Raw genomic sequence first — 19,509 nt, 5'->3', positions numbered from 1 at the left:
ATTATACTGTGTACTGTGGGTGTGTGTTCTACAGTGTGTCCTAGCGGATGCAGGAAGTCATATTTGCAACAAAGTGCATGCAAGTCAGAGCTGAGCTGTGAATCACCACTGTGGACCGTGCATTTGTTTGTATGGTGATAACAAACAGTGGTTATCATCAGGATGTTTTTCCTGCACTACTAAACTTGTACTTAGTCTTGAATTTGGCACAATGGCTTCATGGATTATTATGCAAGTCCACCACTTTGGTACGGACTAGCTAATATGGCCCGTCTTCTATCAGCGCGTATGATTCTATATCACAGAAAGGTACCGTATGTAAGGATATGAGGTTATTGTTCTGTAAATGAGCGGCATCAAAAGTTTGAACTGATTGATGATGTCTTTAATAAAAAAATCTTAGTTTGATTGGCACAAAAGCAAAAAAAAAAAAAAAATCAGCGATAACTTATTGCACAAGTTTGTAGAAATGTAAAGCAAACGGGGGGTAAATATTTTCAGTAAATGTTTTGACAATATTGTGCAGGCAGCCAATAAAACCTACCAGAACAAGCCTCAGCTGTGTGTGTGTGTGCGTGTGTGTGTGTGGGCGGTTTGGTGAAACAGCCATGCTTATTGATCTGCTCACTGACAGATTCAGTTCAGAGGAGAGAAAATGCTGTGATGGGAAAAATTGAGCTTTTGGAGGAAAATAGGCTTTGCTTGGCCGTGACCGTTGTGTGTGTGTGCGTGTGGGTTTGTGTGTTCCCAGGGTAGCTGACTCAGTGGTTAACACAGTGGAGCCTCGAAAGAGAGTGACCTCATCAACGCTTCTCCATTAGGTGATGTATAATGTCTTGTTCATATTAGTAAATGATCAAACTGATAATTGTTTTGGCTCAGGTTTCAGGTTTTGACATCCTTCGAAAGGTAATTAAAGAAAGAACAATGGTTATCTTACATAATGAAGTGGTTGATTATTAAAGACATTTTATCATTGGCTGTAATTTTATCACTGGTTCTGTTGCATCCCATTTTACAGTGTGAGTGGAATTTATTTCCACTGCCAATGAGGTTGAAAGTCCAGCAAAAGACAATCGTAGAGTTTTATCGTATCTTTTCAACCAATATTGATGTTTCCTCTGCTGTAGGGTGCTGCACAAAGACCACCATGCCACCCCCCGCTGACATTGTGAAGGTGGCTATCGAATGGCCTGGCGCAAATGCTCAGCTGATAGAGATGGACCAGGTCTGTGGTTTCATAAAACATGACTCAAGAAGTATTACTTAGCCTAGTAGTTTAAATCTTTCGATCATTGTTTTAATCCATTCAGACCTAAACGTCTACCGCATTTTATCTGATAAAACACGAGGGAGTTCTAAAACAAACAAACAAACAAAAAATCCAATAAAACTTTTATTTCTCAGCCTCTGTGTCAGATAGAAACGTTAAATAGAGACTATAATAAAGCTTAGACCTCTGGCGTGTATATAAAATGAATTAACGCCCTTCATTGAATATTTAAAAAATATCAATGAGCAGCACCTAAAATGACATGAATGTCACATCATGTCTTTAATGGAAATGCATTCAAGCGTTGCCTCGGGGTTAATATCTGGTGCTAAACGTTTTTTCTTTTCTGAGGAACCTGCGAAGATTGTCATGACAAATAATGAGTAAAAGATAGAAGAAATGCAATTTGGCTCAGCTCTGTAGTATAAGTATGAACTCCTGCCAGAGACTGACATCATTGTCAAATTAAAGTAACACACGGCCGTCAGGATGGTGATAATCTGTGTTTCATTTCATCCATTTACCGTTGTAATTTTCCCTGTCTGTACTTTCTGATTGCAGAAAAGACCTTTGACCTCAATAATTCGGGAAGTATGTGATGGGTAAGCATAACTATTGAATATTTGAATATTTTTTCAATATTATTTGTCTTGTCTGTAAGTACTGAATGACGTCATATTCTATCGGACGTAGAAAAAGTAGAATTGAGCCCATCCAGTCCATTTATCCCATACATCTGTAAAGAAGAGGCAGAAAGACACTTAAATGACACTGAAGTGGGTCTGTATTTGTCGTCCTCTTCAATTTTTCATCTGATACTGTCGACCATCCATCCTAATGAGCCGACTGCCAGCTGTGCTTCCTGTCAGCCCAGGAGAAACAACGTACTGAAGGAAAATTGTTGTGTTTATGTTTTGCCTCTGTATTAAAGAGAAAGTAGACTGTTTTTCTATGCAGGGGTTGTGTTTTGGAAGGACTGATGCAAGGCTCCACCAACATAAGAGCTCTAAGCCTGTGATGTTCAGTTCTGGTGGTTCACACTCACTGATAATATCTGACTGTTGAGGCTTGTTTCAACTTTCTCTTTTGTTATTTCTTCCAGTTAAATTGTGATTTTTGGCCTCAGCTTTAACTTTTTTTTTATTTTGCATTTTGCTCTCTACTTTAGTGATGACTAGCTCACCCAACCGCCTCTCGGCTGTGTCTGCCTACTGCTTTCCTTTTGCTGTTTGAAACAGAAAATTTACTTTACTTTTAACACCTACTGAATTATTCTCCTCCACACTCCCTCAGTTTCCCACTCAGCTGCTAGATGGAGCGATCTGACTCTCAGCAACCTTTCGTTCATGCATACTAGAGTTTGCTGCATTCAAAGTTTAGCTCATGTTCTCCTGTTTCTGTACAGTTTGTATCTTTGTAATGAATTCTATTATCTCCGTATCCTCAGCTGGTCTTTGTCAGGCTCAGAGCAGTTTGCGCTGCGTTACGCTGATGGTCCTCAGCTCTACATCACTGAGCAGGTGAGCTTTGCTGTTTCCTCCCTCACCTCCTGACCAAAACATTGTAAATACTCCCTAAACTTGAGGCAGCATTCCTTCATTATCTCTTAGGGGCGTGGTGAAATAAAGAACGGGACTATCCTTCGATTAGCCATCTCTCCTGTAAGTCACACTTTCAGTTGTAGTTATTTCAATTAGAATGTTGTGGAATTTTATTTCCTTAAAACAATCATCACATTTTTTGTGCCTCTTGTTTCAGCCAATTAAACACAAAACTTACCCATTTTCTTTTTACCAACAAGCTTGACTCCATAGGCCGATCATTTGTCGTGAGATGAGCTGATTGATGGGTACGGTTTCTAAACCAGTCAGCAATAATGATGGTGACTAACTCTTTCCAGCGACAGTGCTGCTCACGCCTCCGCCACCAAACTATCAGAAGTGCTACCAAATGTAACGCAGCTACACTGCTGGTCTTATTGAGGTTGTTTTCGCCTTCGGTATTTTCGCTATTACAGGGCTCACTAACTAATTTAGCCGCAGTGAGAGTCATGATTTTGTTGCACCCTTTTTTTATGGAGCAGCGGTCTTACTAGCCAATGACCAAAGATGTACAGGTGCTAAAGACTTAACATCACTACTATTATTATTTAATGTGACCATTGTATGTCTGCCACAAACAGTTGCTGACTGAATGATGAGCTCAGTGAATGCAGGTGAAAGAAGTTGTCAAAGAACGTCATGTAGAACAGCTGGAATGTTTGTGATGTGGTTTAGGATACGTGTGCGTACTAGATGGGGAGATTGTTCTACTTTCTGTGAGTCTGACACTAATAACACGGGACATGTATCTGGTGTCCTCTGAAGTTAAGGGAAACAGCAATATTAGCTGAGCTGTAGTTCACTGTCTACGGGACCAACTGACAAAATAATGATCTTATAGAGAAATCCAGAACCAAAACTATATCACATGTACAAGTAATGTAAGAAGGCGTGAGCTGTAAGGGCCCAAATTAGAAACAGCCCGTTGTCATATACAGTACAATCATTACAACACTGTTATTGTATTAAAGCTAAGGATAACAATGTGCAATTACAGAGAACAACAGCATGAAATTACTCTTTTCATTGAAGCACAGTCGGTTACTTCTCTTTTAAACGAACTTATACAGAACAATCTGTGCCTGCAGTGGATGGACCACATTTCTTGCAACACTTAACATAACATTACCCACATAGTGCAACCATGGGTGCAGCATTAGCCGCTGTTGTTGACTTTTTTCTTCTTCCCTGGCTCTCTGCGGCACCTGCAGCCTGCACTCTCATCATCACTTGTGTTCCAGTTAGGAAGTATCTTTGGCCCTCCCCCTCCACCGCCATCCTCCTCCTCTCTCATCTTTTTGTTTTTAAATAATCCACTATAGATCGCCTTATCTTCAAAACGCAGTAACTTAACTGCCAAATGGATTGTTTCGCTTGTTTCATCATCAGTGCACTGTGCGTATGTGTGATGATAAAAGCGCATGCAGGGAGAGTGCATTTAAGGAGAAACCGACTGAGCCAGTGAAGGAAAAAAACTAGTTCTCTAAAACACTATGACTAAAGCAGTAAACGTGGTGGAAGGAGACCAAAACAAATCACCATCATGCACCAGCACAAATATTTAACTTACACACTCTCAAGAAATAGTCCCATATGTTACCATTTTGGTCCAAGTCTGTCACATATTTAGATAAAGGAATGTTTCAACACTGCTATAGAGGAATGAATCGCGAGCAGTTGGACAATGCGGTTGCAAATGAAAACAAATTTAAGTTCATGGAAAAAAGAAACGTGAACTGAAGTGATTGCATCATCTTCCGCACAAACAAACCGGTACTTATTGAAATTACTCTCTTTAATGTAGGTGCATGTAAATGTTGTGGGGGGATTGCTAAGACGTGGATTCCCAACAATTTCCAAATAAAGTAGATGAGATCATCTAATAAATCTGCTTGCAGACTTTCAGACCTCAGGAATTATTCGGAAATTATATTCTTATCATGTAAAAGTTATAAGAACTTGCTTGCTTCTAATTATACATCAGAAGGATTTTTTACACCCTGCGTCTTAATACTCAGGAATAAAGCCTACTTGTTATCACTCAGTCTGCAGATACGTGCAACCAACATACTTTATAAAGACACAACAAACCTGTCCCCACTATTTTTATATGGAGTTAAGCAAGAATTCCTTGACTATTTTGTAGTAATTCTGCTGTGTTTGTGCGCATCAATCTGAGTGCAGTCCATCGATATGATTTTTTTCCTGGCTGACAGGCTCGTGCTGCTCGTCAGCTCCTGGAGAGAATCCAGTCCCACGGTATTGACGCCCGCCTGGAGGCACTAAAGGAGCTGGCCAAGCTATCAGCAGACCCAACCTTTGCCACAGAGTTCATCAATATGGAGGGGATCGGGACGCTGGCCCGCCTGGTCGAGAGCGGAACCCAGTGAGCCTTTTTTGCTCTTATGACAGTGATGCTTGTTTGCACGTTGAGAGTGCAGAGCTTTCTGTGTTTGATAAATTCTCTGATTGTTGAGTACTTCTTTTAGCTTTGGGGAGATGCTAGCCTTCACCCTCACTGCTTTCCTGGAGCTGATGGATCATGGCATCGTCTCCTGGGATCTTATCTCGCTCTCCTTCATCAAACAGGTACCTCGTCAAAAAAACCCAAATCATTGTCAGACCCATTAGAGTTCCCTGGATTTGAAATTCTAGAGAATTTAAAGTTTCTTCGAACACTTTTATCTTACTTTACTTGACCTTCCTTTCCTCCCACATGTTGGAAATGAGTGGCTGCAGTTGCCTAGCAACTCCATTAGCACACATAATCTGGAGCTGCTTCAGAGTGTATTTGACCAGCAGGGCTGCAGCTATTGATTACTTTATTAATCAAGCATTCAGTGACTGATTCCATTGATTATTTGAGCCTGTATTAAGACACTGTATAAACACAGTTTGTTTTGGTAGAAGCCTCATTATGTCTTGGTATTTGTTATATTTAGTTACCATGCATGTCATTTAGTCCTAACCTGTTTGATATAAAGGGTGTAACTGACATATTAGGTGGAGACATTCTGTCGAATTGAAATAACATGTTGCTAGTCATCGCCACCACACTGTTGTAGTTCTCTAAATGACAATGGGTGGAAGAATTAAGCACGGAAGCAGAGTAAAACAGGAATATCAATTTATGTAACATTTCATAAATGAATTAATGCTCACATTTATGTATTATTAATATTTATTTTGTTGCATTTAATTGCATATTAATTTATTTATTGGGTCCTTTATACATTTTTAATGAAGGCAGTTTCATCTCTCAGAAGGTGGAAGATGTTAGAGCATCTTTAATGAGATTGACTTGAAAGATTAACCTTATGTTGTAATGTTAAGAGTCTTTGATGTTTCTCAGATGTCTTAAATTTAACAACTAATTGGTTCCCTTTTCAGGAAAATGGTATGATATATATATATATATATATATATATATATATATATATATATGTATTCTAGTTACTGCAGTTTGTACGCATGTTATTGTACTTCCTGTGGGAGGGGGAGTGTTCGTTTCATTTCCTAGCAATGATGCTTCATGCCAACTAAAATCCTGTTAAGTGTAAAAACTTGGAACTTTCCTATGTATTCTGTATACGAAGTAACAGACAGTAATGCTTTCATGTGCACTTGAATGAATCTGAAAAGCAAGTCTGTTTTTGGAAAGGTTGACATGTCTGAAGAGGCAGGGTTGTATCTGTTGTCAGTGTGGCCTCTCCTCCATCTTTACACAGATTGCAGGCTATGTGAACCAGCCCATGGTGGATGTGTCCATCCTTCAGCGATCTCTGGCCATCTTGGAGAGTATGGTCCTCAACAGCCACAACCTCTACCACCGAGTGGCCCAGGAAATCACCGTGGGACAGCTCATCGGGCACCTGCAAGTGTGAGCACACACACACGCACAGGGGCATCCTGCACTCTGACTTTGGGGGGCAGAGAAGTGACTGTAGTAGTATGGGGTAATTTTGGAAAATTGCTGTCATTAATGTTTTTATGGATTTATTTGTCAATAAATTGCAATGGAAGACCAAAATGAGCATGGATGTGTTGAGCTCCCGAAGATTCTATTTCACACCTACCATTACTTCTGTATGCAGAGCTAGCCACATATATCTATCAACTAGAAGAAGACATGGATTATACTGGCCGATGCACTTGAGAAGGCAGCACGGCGGTGCAGTGCTTAGCACTGTCACCTCACAGCTAGAAGGTTCCGGGTTCAAGTCCCAGCTCCATCACAGGATCTTTCTGTGTGGAGTCTGCATGTTCTCCTGTTCCTGTGTGGGTTCTCTCCGGGTACTCTGGCTTCCTCCCACAGTCCAGAGACATCAAGAGAGGACTTGGGGTGAAGATAGATGGATGAAACCAAAAAGGATTTGTGTATCTACCCTGTGATTTGGATCCACCCCAAAATGTTATGGGTTCTTCATAAGAAAACAAAATGTCATTCATTGTTTTTTTTGGATGAAAATGAAGCCATCCATTTCTGTCAATAATCTATCCTAAAAACTACACACTGTACCTTTAAGTAAAACTGTTAGTGAGAAAACGATACCTAAAAAAAAAACAAAAAACATCCTAGGTGTAAGTAGGTACAAGAAAAAATAATAAATTGTCAGATGAATTTGAATAGCCTAGTTTTAGTGTGTAGTTTAGGTTTAAGAGCACAATGCTTCTAACTGGTAGTTATGTCAATTGATATTCCTTCAGGTCAAACCAGGAGATCCAGACCTACGCTATCGCCCTCATCAATGCTCTTTTCCTGAAGGCTCCTGAGGACAGACGGCAGGTCAGTGGCCACCGCTCAAGTTGAGAAAATTGACATCATAGAAAGAAGCATCTAGAATACTAATCACACCTCTACTAACCCCTAAAGAAGAGATTTACAGATAATAGTAGAATAAATACTTTGCTGTGGCTGCTAATTTTTTTTGCAGCTGTAGGTTAGTTATTAAAGCTAATCTGCTAAGTCTGTCTGCCAGCTGTCATGTTGCAGATTCCGTCTGACAGTCATCGCTGTAATGACGCACTCACTCAAAATAGTACTCGCTTCCCTTTGAAGTTTGCACATTTGTTATGCTTCAGTTATTTCAGAAGAGTTGAGAGAGTCCGAGCTGATATCCAGTACTGTCTGAAGGACGGCTGTTTGTCAAAGAGACAGAGCTTGAATTGGATGCAGCAGTTCTCAGAAAGCAGTCATGAAGGATTTCTTTTTGGGCCAAATTTAATGTGAAATGTTCTCTTGTGTCAAAGTCAAGGATGGGAATGAAAGGCACTTGTTGATGTGACTGGAGAGTAAATCAATGAATCCGCTGATGTGGCTGAAGTCTGTTTTTATTGTGTTTATGTGGATATCATACCCTATCAGCTCGCATAAATAAGAAATACCCTTTAAAATAACATGTATGAATATAATGTAGTATTGCAACTGAAATTGTTAATTGATATTTTCACTGAGAGATGAATGCAGCATTTGAAACATCTTGGTGATGCAAACAAATGGCAAAACTAAAAGAGTGAGTGCTCATTTGAATTTTTGTCCAGTATGAAACTGTTCATAATGTCTCACTCTCCACCAGCATGCTGCAGTGTCATCCGCTCTCTCTCTCTCGCTCTCTCTCTCTGTGTCTTGCTCACTCTCTCTCTGTCTTGCTCACTCTGTCTCTCTCTCTCTCTCTCTCTCTCCCTCACACACACACATACACACACACACACACACACACACACACACACACACACACACACACACACACACATATGCATGTTGCAGAGATGTTAGTTCATGACCATGTCAGTCACTCTAACTGCTATGGTCACTATCTTCAGTGGCCTTGGGGAGACAGATAGCAGCACCATTCTCCTCTAGAGGAGGAATGATAAAATCCAATGTGAAAGCCTCAAGCCTGAGGGTCCAGAGGCTGCGCACACACACACACACACACACACACACACACACACACACACACACACACACACACACACACACCTTCCTGTCCTTCAAACTAAGTTTTCTCCTTAATTACTTTTGAGTTAACAGAAAACTCAATTCTTCCTAACCTGATCCATGAAAATGTAAATTGCTGATGTTGAAAAATTGAACAACAGAAGGTAGAATCTGATTAATTATCATAGTTGATGAGTGCAAAAGTTTTAACAGCCATTTAAAACTACTTCATGCCATCATACTCACGTCAGCAGGTGCCGCTGTTGACCACCGGAGGGCGAGCTGAGTCAGTTAGAGGGAGGAGAAGTGGATCATGTGATTGGCACTGATGAACTCATTAACAGTTTACAGCTCATAAAGAACATTAGTGTGAAGTTCCTCTATAAAATTTAGATTGATGCACATTGTTCTTCACACTGGCTGTTTTTATTGTTTCAATTAAAGAGACGGGATTGAATATGAATTGGCAATATTAAATCAATCATGCAGCACTTCAGGCAGTAACACAATCAAGTGTTTTTCATTGTTGAACAGGATATTTCAATGAAAGGAGGAACGATGGAAAGAGAGGAGGAAATTATATGTGATCCTGTTTTAATCCTCCATTATCATCAGGAGTACACGATGAACACATCAGTTACACTCTAGTGATGTTCCCCTCCAGTAAAGCTCCAATGATTCACCCAATAAAATAAAAAAAAAACTGCGTACTGTTTAGATGATCAATTAATCCTTTCGGTCTTTTTTCAAGCTAAAATGTCAAACATTTGCTGGTTCCAGACTTTTGATCATTTATGGCACAAAAATGAAGAGTTTTTGAACTTTTGGGTGAAGGAAGGAGCTGTTTGACCACATCACTTTGGACTTTGGGAGATTGTTATGAGAATTTTTTCTGATTTTTGGACATTTTACAGATGAAACAACTCATCGTTTAAAAAAAAAATCGGAAGATGAATCAATTGTTAATTTAGCTGCAGTTCTGCTCTCCAGCGTAGTTAAAAAAGTAAAGAAATCTTTTTCAAAATGGAGTACACTGAGCTACTGAGAAAACACAAGGTAAAACGTCCCCAGTGCTGTAAATTAAAGAGCCTTTATTATTTTCAGCTCTGCCAGAATTTCCCAATCCTGCTGTCGGATGTCCTGATGGCGGCAAACACTTCCTTCATCACCTGAAGTTTTTACTACTAGGTTGAGCCAAGGCAGCGTTCTTTTTCCGTCCACCGTTCCTAACAACTCCTTACTTTGTGTTATCATCTGAATGCCAGCTACAGAAGATAGAGATGAATGTTACCGGATTTTTGTTGTTGTTGCTGATATTGTACAACAGATTTTGGCTGATCATTTATAATGATTGCACATTCTGTACATACTGGAAAGCACATGTAAAAACTCTCAGTTTTAAAAAGAAAACAACATTTTCATAACATTTGCAAAAAAAACCAATGAATTATATGTGTTTTCTCCTCATCGGTGATAACGAGCGACGAAGAGACAGGGCTAAGATAAAAAGGTTTCAGTGGTTTCTTTATTGTCATTGAACATTTCTGCACAATGAAATTTCGTTGGACACAGTCCGTCACACAGCAGCAGAAATAGATAAATAAGAACAGAAAATAAACAACAGGATAGAAAAGAATAAAGGATAGTGCAGTGAGTCCAGTGATATTGAATGTTTGTGAATTGAATGTCCGTCTCCTGACGATACCGATAACATGCATACATTATTGCGCGTCTCCTTGTAGAAGCACAAACCTGCCTGGTTGTCACAAACGCTTGTCAGGCTCGGAGGTCTCCGTTTGGATCTTATGCTGTTTCGTGTTCTTATTTCGTTGCATGCTGTGCCGGTGATGTATTCCTTTTTTTCTCATTGTCCACGTGTGTGCACTTTTTGTTTCCATCACTGTACATCCACGTCCCTCAACCCGTCCTTCAACCTGTAGGAGGATTATACTAACCCAATGGAGCTGCACCTCACTGTGAGTACACATCCCTCAGCATTTCATTGCATCCTCTCCACCATCACACGGTCCCTCACCTCCCCTGCAAAGGAACTACTGCACTAGTCATGCAAATTAAGACAGAAGCAGCAGCAGACAGACTGACTAAAGTTGGATCAAGTTACAGATTGAATCTGTCCTTGAAATGTAGCTTCTGAACTGCTGCATTTCACTATTTATCTAAAGTTTTCTTCGACTGTAGGCTGATTCAAAAAAGTTAATTATATTTCTTTCTTTGCTGTGAGTTTTCAAAGCATCTCTCCTATCATCAGGGTTTGTGTTGGATTAATGCATCTTTTTCTGTGCCCTCAGGAAATGGCAAGTACTTTTGCCCAGAAACACCTTCGATCCATCATCCTCAACGTGAGTATGAAGCCTGAAGCACAGAAACCAAAGTGTTGTGAGATATTCAAGCACCACGTCACTCTCGCTGCTCTAATCTACAGACTTTCACTCTGAGTTGTTAAAATGAGGAGACAGAAAAAATGGTCCTGGATCTTAGACATTGGAAATATTTCAGAATGCATTTTTTTCCAACCCTCTTTGGGACTATGTCTGCTTTTGAGTACTGGAAGTTTCAGTCCTGATAGCAGCAGTTCAGTAAGTGGAAAGATTTGCTAACTTGAAGAGCTATGAAGCAGAACCAGCAAATGTGATATGGCATGAAGTCCATGAAGTGGAACAAATTCTGCTCTGAAAATGATTCCTTTTGCCACCGAATTGTCTGGAAGTGCTTGACTGAACTGGCTGCAAATGTCAGTGAGGAAGACGTTGCAGTCGTGTTTCTTCAAGCAAGGAAAAGACCCCGGAGCAGCGACAGTGTTGCATCGTGGGCTCTCATGGAAGCAAAAACCTACAAATCTATGACTTGCTTATGGCAGTCGTTGGACACTCATAGTTTCAGTATCATCACCCACTTGAGGGATCACGGCAACTTTTGCTACTTAGCTTAGCACAATGATTGGTAGTGGATGGGCTGTGTTGCGTACCCCTGTGGAAAGTCAACAATTGAACTTTTCTACTGAAAGATGCCTGTATTCATATGACTAGGATTGTGTTTGAGGATGTAGTTGCCGTAGATCAAGGTCAGCTCGTCTTCTGTTTGGCGAATCAGTATGATGCGGCGGCAGGAAGAAGTTCCTGATGATTATTTATGAGAACCAGTATATGCTGAGGAGGACCGACAGGTTTTAGTAGCTGAGCAGCGCAGCAGGACAGAGGTATGCTAACACTTCCTCTCCTTCACGATTCATTGTGCTGAGCTAACTAGCAGTCAGCCAGTGTGTGCGCAGTTCAACCACCTAATGTACCCACAGTAGAGAGAGGTACCTTTCCTCTTGTCTGTGAGATGACTTTGATGACAAGTAAGCGTAATTCTTAAAAAGTCAATGTGTTCCTTTAATAAAACTCATCATCTAAAAAATATTTTAGGTTTCAAACATTGAAGACACTTCATCTTTCTTTCCATCTTTGCATCAGGGCAGTTTTTGCTTTATGCTCTGTCAGTATCAAATACGTTACTGTGTTCTCATGGCTCCATTTGTAATTCAGGGTTCTCTGGTTCTTCTTTATCAGCATGTTATAAGAGGAAATCGACCAATCAAAGCTGAAATGGCACATCAGCTGTATGTGCTGCAGGTGTTGACGTTCAACCTTCTGGAGGAACGAATGATGACCAAAATGGATCCTAATGATCAGGTTAAATTATGAATAATGATTTTCACACGCAACTGTGTTTTGATTTAATGCACCATAATGCTGTTTTTACACTGCTAATTGCACACAACAGATGCTGTTTGAACTACAGTTATGTAACTCAAATGAAACGCAGTCCCTTAGTGGGTTTTCTAAATCAGTGATTGGTAAATTAAATGTCTTTTCTCTGATATATCCATTAGCTGCATGATATCAATAATCAGCTTTCAATGTGTGGTTGAGTTCCGTAGGGTTTAGCTAATGTGCTACAAACATTCTCTGTGTCTCAGGCTCAGAGAGACATCATTTTTGAGCTGCGTAGGATTGCCTTTGATGGAGAAAATGACCCCACTGGTACAGAAAAGAGAAAGGCCATGTATACCAAGGATTACAAGATGCTAGGTTTTACTGTGAGTTTCCTCTACAGAATTAAGTTCCCCTCAAAAATTAAAGCTCATTAAGTTGTTTATTTCAAAAACTTAAAATGTCATGTTTTGAATGCAGAACCATGTGAACCCAGCAATGGACTTCACTCAGACTCCTCCGGGGATGCTAGCTCTGGACAACATGCTGTATCTGGCCAAGGTTCACCAGGACACATATATACGGGTCAGTGTCATCCTCAGGCTTGACTTGTCTCAGCTCACCGAAGTGACACCATTCCTTAACCTGTCTCCATACTCATGACAGATCGTCCTGGAGAACAGCAGCCGCGAGGACAAGCACGAATGCCCCTTTGGTCGATGTGCCATCGAGCTCACTCGAATGCTGTGTGAGATACTTCAGGTTGGAGAGTTGCGTAAGTAGTGTAAGGGACAAAAGGTGGTTCAGATAATCAATCTGACAAGAGAGAGCAATGGCTGTACAACTCCTCAGAAACTGCGGTGAAGGAAAGTACCTCACTATGTGGGTTTTTTTTGTTTGTTTTTCTTAGCTAACGAGGGCTGCAATGACTACCACCCCATGTTCTTCACTCATGACCGGGCTTGGGAGGAGTTCTTCTGTGTCTGCATCCAGCTGCTGAACAAAACCTGGAAAGAGATGAGGGCGACCGCTGAGGACTTCAATAAGGTCTGAAGTTAAAACGCTTCTTCATAGATCAACTCAACAGCCATTTAATTTGGTTGTAATCACACAGTCTAATTCGAAGCTCTGCTACAACTTCTGCTTTTCCAAAGACAATAATATGCGCTATTGATTGACACCGCCAGCCAGCTTCCACATTGTGGCATAACTAACTGATCTTTCAACACCCACAGATAATTTTCTGAATATGTGAACAAGGAATATATCAAGAGGACAGACCAGAATGTCTCGTTTCAGACACACTAAATATTTCGCTGAAGTCATTATGCCATTGTAAGAACCAAAGGAATGAGTCCGCTTTTAAAATGATCAGAAATACGACATCTTAGATTAGATTAGTGTCATTGTTCAGGCTTGAACGCCGACAGTTCTGAAAAGAAAGATTAATCTTTTGTGACATTTTAACTGATGCACTTTCACTCAGTGAAATGAAGTAAAATTTCATCGCTGTGCTCACATTTATAAATCATCAAACACTATCTAGAGGAAACAATGAAAACAACAATTAGTAGAAAAAGAGGCAGTATTGTCATCCAGTGATGCTCATTATCAAATAGCCGTCATCTATTGTTGCAAAATATGAATGTGATCATTTATAAGCACCTGGATACTTGTGCTGTTTGTGATTGAGCAGCCTGCTGGTGCAGATGTCTGAAAAGGTTTCTGGCTGATTAAATAAAAGATGACAATTAAATTCTTAATGCTGTCAGATTTAATTTAAAGCACTCTGTCCAGATGACCACATTTAAAACCGTCAGACGAATGAGGAATCTATTGTTAAAGAATAGCTGTCCCAATTTAGTACATGGTTGAAATATTAATGACTTTAGGGGAAAGGAATTTGTTTTTAAATGGGAAAAGAGCATCTTTGAATATGTTTTAATGAACCACTCGTGCTTTATTAAAAACCAATGAAGGTAGATTTGGAACAGATCTAAGTGGCGACTATAACTCTGCCAGTTAATGAGGACGCTCGTGTGTCTCGCTTCTTAATATTTTGCAAGTCTGCCATGTTTTCACTCCAGCTTTCCTCTCATATGTGCACGTTTGAATCCTGACCAGGTGATGCAGGTGGTGAGAGAGCAGATCACCAGGGCTCTGGCCATGAAGCCGTCGTCATTAGATCAGCTGAAAAATAAACTGAGAGGCCTCAACTACTCCGAGATTCTGCGGCTGCGACAGTCTGAAAGAATGAGCCAGGATGACTTCCAGTCTCCACCGATCATGTCAGTCTGAGTGGAAAATGTAAAGTATTGCCTCACAATGTCAAATCTATCTCAAACACAAATCTTTGTTTTGTGATTGTTGCAGTGAACTACGAGAGAGAATCCAGCCTGAGATCCTGGAACTCATCAAGCAGCAACGGCTCAATCGGCTGTGTGAGGGAAGCTGTTTCCGTAAACTGGGGAACCGCCGAAGGCAAGGTAGTGTATCAATACAATCACTTTGCTTTTCCCACCGAGGGAGTCTTGCTACGGCTGATTATAAAGTGAACATTGTGCTTCCTGCCTGTGTTGTAGAAAAATTCTGGTTCTGCAGGCTCTCTCTGAATCACAAAGTGCTGCACTACGGGGACTTGGACGAGTCACCTCAGGGTGAAGTGCCTTTTGAGCTACTCAGCGACAAGAGTAAGAGATCTCTTCTTAAGAAACTTGTATTTTTCAACCACTCAATCTTCCAGGACACAGCAATAATTCAAGTGTTAACCTAATTTTCAAGAGGACTGTACGTTGACCAATGTTTGCAATATTCCGATAATATCCTCGATTACATGCTACAGAATAAAGTGCGTCTAATGAAGGGAATCACACACCCACATTACATTGCTTCATTTTATGACATTATTTAACGCAAAACCTTTCAGTCATGTGACCGTGGTGCATTTCTAGTTTTTTCCGCTAATAATGCAAACAACTCTGCTTCGCTATCAGGAAGCTGGGCAATGCATCACAAAGCAGTTCAACTGACGTTTGTGTTGCAGAACTCAGTGAAAACTCATTCACCACGAGCTCATTCAGGCTCAAGTTGTTAAAAAATTCTGTTGTTAAGGTGGCATCTGATTCAGAGTATTGCCTGAATGGGGTTAATGTCAGAATATTATCGTCCATGGAACTTTGACTTTACACAACTCTCCTAACTGTGAACTTGTATCATCTATGTTGCTCCTAGTCCCGGTCTCTGATATCAAGTCTTTGGTGACGGGGAAGGATTGTCCTCACATGAAGGAGAAGAGTGCTCTGAAACAGAACAAGGTAATTAGTGTTGCTTGGTTTTTCACATCTGTCCTGTCTCAAAGCTGTCACTCTGTGTCTGACAGTGTGTTGTGTGATGGTCTCTCAGGAGGTGCTGGAGTTGGCCTTCTCTGTCCTCTATGATCCTGATGAGACTCTCAACTTTGTTGCTCCCAACAAGTACGAGGTAAGACGATACACTCACCAACAGTGATGAGTTCTATCACCTGACTACTCACCAGTCTCAGCACATCCAGCTGCAGCAGACGGTGATCCAGTTGCAGACAGAGTTAGTGTCCAGGTCGTTAAAGCTGTGATTATTAAGACTTAAATGTATCTGGTGATATGCATATGTGTTTCTCTGTCTGCTGTCAATGGATGTAAAGCAGGCTCAGTGTGGTGATCACATCACTGGTACTTCATGGTGTTCAGGCATCAGAAAAGGATATGTAGTACCGTATCACCAATGAATGTTGCTTCTGTTCTGGCCACTCTCTGCTGCAGCAGAAAGAGTCAGAGGCTCTTGTAGGTTGGCAGTCACAAAAGTGACAGTTACTGTAGCAGCTACAAGACAAAGACGATGACAAGAAAAAAAGCAAGAGCACCCGTGGCAAGTATTTGGGATTCTAGGTCAACGCTGAGAGGGGAGCTGCCTCTACAAAACAATGGTAACGTTCTTACCTTTGAAGCCCTTGTTTGACTCAGAGGGGCAAATCAAAGTCAGTGGCGTGCTCGACTCATTTGAATGAGCCTCACTCCTGTGTAATTGCTAACACCAGCATTGTCCTGTGTTTATATACTGGATCCTTCCTCTCTTATAACAGTGATGCCACACCATGTAACATTGTGTTTAGCACATCCACTGGCAGACGCCCCACAACAACTACAAACAATACTTCTTTGTTGAAAATTGCTCCGAGATGTCTTGGAAGAATTTGTTTCAAATATTTGGTGATTTCCTTCAACTTTCTTGGCAGAATCTTTTGACCTGCATTTAACAATGATGGATGTTCCCGTGTGTGTGTGTGTGTGTGTGCGTGCGTGTTGTGTGTGTGTGTGTGTGTGTGTGTGTGTGTCTTTTTGGGCCAGTATTGCATCTGGACTGACGGGCTGTGTGCACTGCTGGGCAGAGAGATGGGCAGCGACCTGACGCGTAGTGACCTTGATACCCTCATCAGCATGGAGATGAAGCTCCGCCTCCTGGACCTTGAGAACATCACAATTCCAGAGGCCCCGCCCCCTGTGCCGAAGGAGCCTAGCTCATATAATTTTACCTACAACTACAGCTAGCTGAAATGTGTGTGTGTGTATTTGCAAAGCACGTGTGTGTTTGTCTTTTGATGAGCGCAGCGACAATGTCAGACTCTTAAAAGAAGGAAAAAGGTTATTTTGTTGGGTTTTTAAAAAATGTGTTTACATATCATTATCCTGGGGCGTTTCTGCTTTCTGTGTTTGTGATGCATATCAAAGAACGTGGGAGAATTAGCTTTTATAACATCACATGGAGCAGAACCGTTTGTTCTCCTGGTTCTCTTGGAGTTGGTACCTGGACTTTCTTCACTTTCTCAAGGTGTAAAACTTGCTAGTAAGATAAAAAATAATGCTGCCTGAATACAATGGACATCTTAAAATTAGCCTTTACTTGAGTATATCTTTGTCAGATTGTGGTTTAATTGGTGAGTCAAGCATGATGTGGTCTTCATGGCAACAGAGGACGAAGTGGCTTCTGTTCTAGTTTTAATACTGTCGTTCTCTTGGACTCTGCCCCTCCTCGTTACAGATGCACAGTGAAACGGAAACACTCCGTTAGGACACGAAGCTTGAGTCATTCGTTTTTTTCTTGTCGTGGAAGTCTGAGCAGACTGGAGTTAGTAGCTTGAACAGGTGGACTATCTGCACTTTAGTCTCAAAACAATTAAAGGATTAAAAATGTTGCTCGGTCTGTTCACTTATCTGTAAATCGGCTAGTTGTTACATCTCTGCCGAAGTGTTAAATAGTTTCATTTCCTGCTGCTTCCTATTATTTGAATCATTCTAGCCTGACCTTTCGTGCAGCGAGGGTAAATAATCCCATCATTCAACTGAAAATACGCAGAGAACATTTTGCTCGATACTCTTTCCTACTAGATGTGTCAGCTACAGGTTAAAAGTGTTTATGGTCTTTGGTTGAATCATTGTCACTGCATTGCTGTATTAGTCACACACTCGCTATATGTTTTGATATTAACAAGCAGTTTATTAACAGTTAATGAATGGTTTATAACACATTCGAAGATGTTTATAGATTTTTTATGTATAACAGTCATTATTGATCAAAAGATGGATACGTAAGGGCTCCTAACAGGTTTGCTGTTAACATGCGTACCATGTAAATCAGGTTTAACAGTATTTATAGATGTACTTGAACTCATTGAAAAAATATTAAATTCTATTAAGTATCTATACACAAATGTCAGAGTAATGACATGAATAAAAGCTCAAAGTATTTATACTTGCATTATCGTGTGTAATAAACCATTTATTAGATGTTAACACATTGCTTATGAATTATTACTAAAGGAGTTAGAAGATATTATTTTGACACGTCATATTTAGAAAATCATGTTAAAGTTTTTTTTTGTAAAATTATTTTTGAACCAATCTGAATTTTGGCTTATAGTCTCAAACTTTTGAAGCACTGTGCACAGATGGAAGGGACATGAGAGCAGCCATGTTGGATTATTTTAATCTACATACAGCACCTTCAGGTCAGGCAGGTCAAAGTCAACTGAGTGACAAGCCTGTTACCATGGAGATGATCCAGCACTGCAATAGAATTGTTCATTTTGTATACGGTGATATTAGGTATGGTACTCTTGTTCAGTTACAGTGTTGGTAGATTCTTTTTTAGTTTGTATCTCATCAATGACAGCATTTCATCCACTAATATTCATTGTTGTCAGTTGTTAATGCAGAATAGAATTATATTTTTTTAAATAATTGTATGATCTTAGCTGCTGTGACGATTGAGCTAACAGCATTTTCACTCTCCATCATCCTGTACAGAATGTAACGCAGGAAGGAACCATGCAGCTTTTCACCTCATTTGTAAAAAAGCAGCACATATTGGCTCTATTGTTTGTTTTAGTTTTGGTTCTGTTGTACGTATGACACTCCAGCACCCACGATGATGTCAGCGTTAATGCTGTCCTATCACGGAATTATAGAGAATCCCAGTACTGTTGATGCTGTATGTTGAAAGAAATCTATTTGAGATGTTGTTTTTTTTTATGTTTTAAGTTGGTTTGTTTTTGACTGCTATTTGAGGCTTTAACAGCTTTTTTTTTATTACAGTAAGTCATCAAGTGTTGCACCTACAGGTTAAATATAACAACTACAGAATGTCACATCAGACGAAGGGTTTTACATCAGAGGTGCAACAGATTTGCTTGACCTTTTTTGCGCCTGGTACTCTTCACATGACTTGCTAAACTATTTATTTACACTTGCTAGTGATAAAAATGAATGACATGTTGTTAGTTCAGAAATAACAACAAAAAAATCTAGATATGGTATACATATAGACCATTGTATGTATATATTGTGTTGCCTTATTAAAGAAAATGTATAATGGTTTGTGTGAATAAATACAAAGTCTAACTAATGTGGTATGTTTCATTTTTATTAGCCAATCCTGCAGGTGTCT

General features: G+C 40.2%; 1 protein-coding gene across 4 annotated transcripts in view; it reads left to right on the top strand.

Moving 5' to 3' along the window:
• Positions 1-19,451, top strand: part of LOC147267872 (engulfment and cell motility protein 2) — a 30,630-nt gene extending 11,179 nt beyond the window's left edge. Inside the window, exons 2-23 of one of the 4 annotated variants that reach the window (XM_086198970.1) lie at positions 752-821; positions 1,131-1,228; positions 1,835-1,875; positions 2,721-2,793; positions 2,884-2,934; positions 5,091-5,260; positions 5,364-5,463; positions 6,603-6,748; positions 7,582-7,660; positions 10,756-10,791; positions 11,125-11,175; positions 12,388-12,510; positions 12,798-12,917; positions 13,012-13,116; positions 13,198-13,306; positions 13,442-13,578; positions 14,656-14,819; positions 14,905-15,017; positions 15,114-15,221; positions 15,763-15,845; positions 15,934-16,011; positions 16,914-19,451. In XM_086198970.1, the coding sequence (XP_086055096.1) occupies positions 1,151-1,228; positions 1,835-1,875; positions 2,721-2,793; positions 2,884-2,934; positions 5,091-5,260; positions 5,364-5,463; positions 6,603-6,748; positions 7,582-7,660; positions 10,756-10,791; positions 11,125-11,175; positions 12,388-12,510; positions 12,798-12,917; positions 13,012-13,116; positions 13,198-13,306; positions 13,442-13,578; positions 14,656-14,819; positions 14,905-15,017; positions 15,114-15,221; positions 15,763-15,845; positions 15,934-16,011; positions 16,914-17,114 (2,166 nt within the window). In that variant the 5' untranslated portion in view covers positions 752-821; positions 1,131-1,150 and the 3' untranslated portion in view covers positions 17,115-19,451. Of the gene's footprint in view, positions 1-751; positions 822-1,130; positions 1,229-1,834; positions 1,876-2,720; positions 2,794-2,883; positions 2,935-5,090; positions 5,261-5,363; positions 5,464-6,602; positions 6,755-7,581; positions 7,661-10,755; positions 10,792-11,124; positions 11,176-12,387; positions 12,511-12,797; positions 12,918-13,011; positions 13,117-13,197; positions 13,307-13,441; positions 13,579-14,655; positions 14,820-14,904; positions 15,018-15,113; positions 15,222-15,762; positions 15,846-15,933; positions 16,012-16,913 lie in introns of all 4 variants that reach the window. The other 3 variants (XM_086198969.1, XM_086198973.1, XM_086198972.1) reach the window with 3 other exon arrangements.
• Positions 19,452-19,509: the final 58 nt, after the last annotated feature.

The sequence above is a fragment of the Aulostomus chinensis genome, chromosome 3, assembly GCF_037954235.1.
Source record: "Aulostomus chinensis isolate RoL2024-O1b breed Wild chromosome 3, RoL_Achi_v1.0, whole genome shotgun sequence".
Taxonomy (NCBI): Eukaryota; Metazoa; Chordata; class Actinopteri; order Syngnathiformes; family Aulostomidae; genus Aulostomus; species Aulostomus chinensis.
Note: the sequence above shows the minus strand (reverse complement) of the source record. Positions and strands in the feature narration are given on the sequence as shown.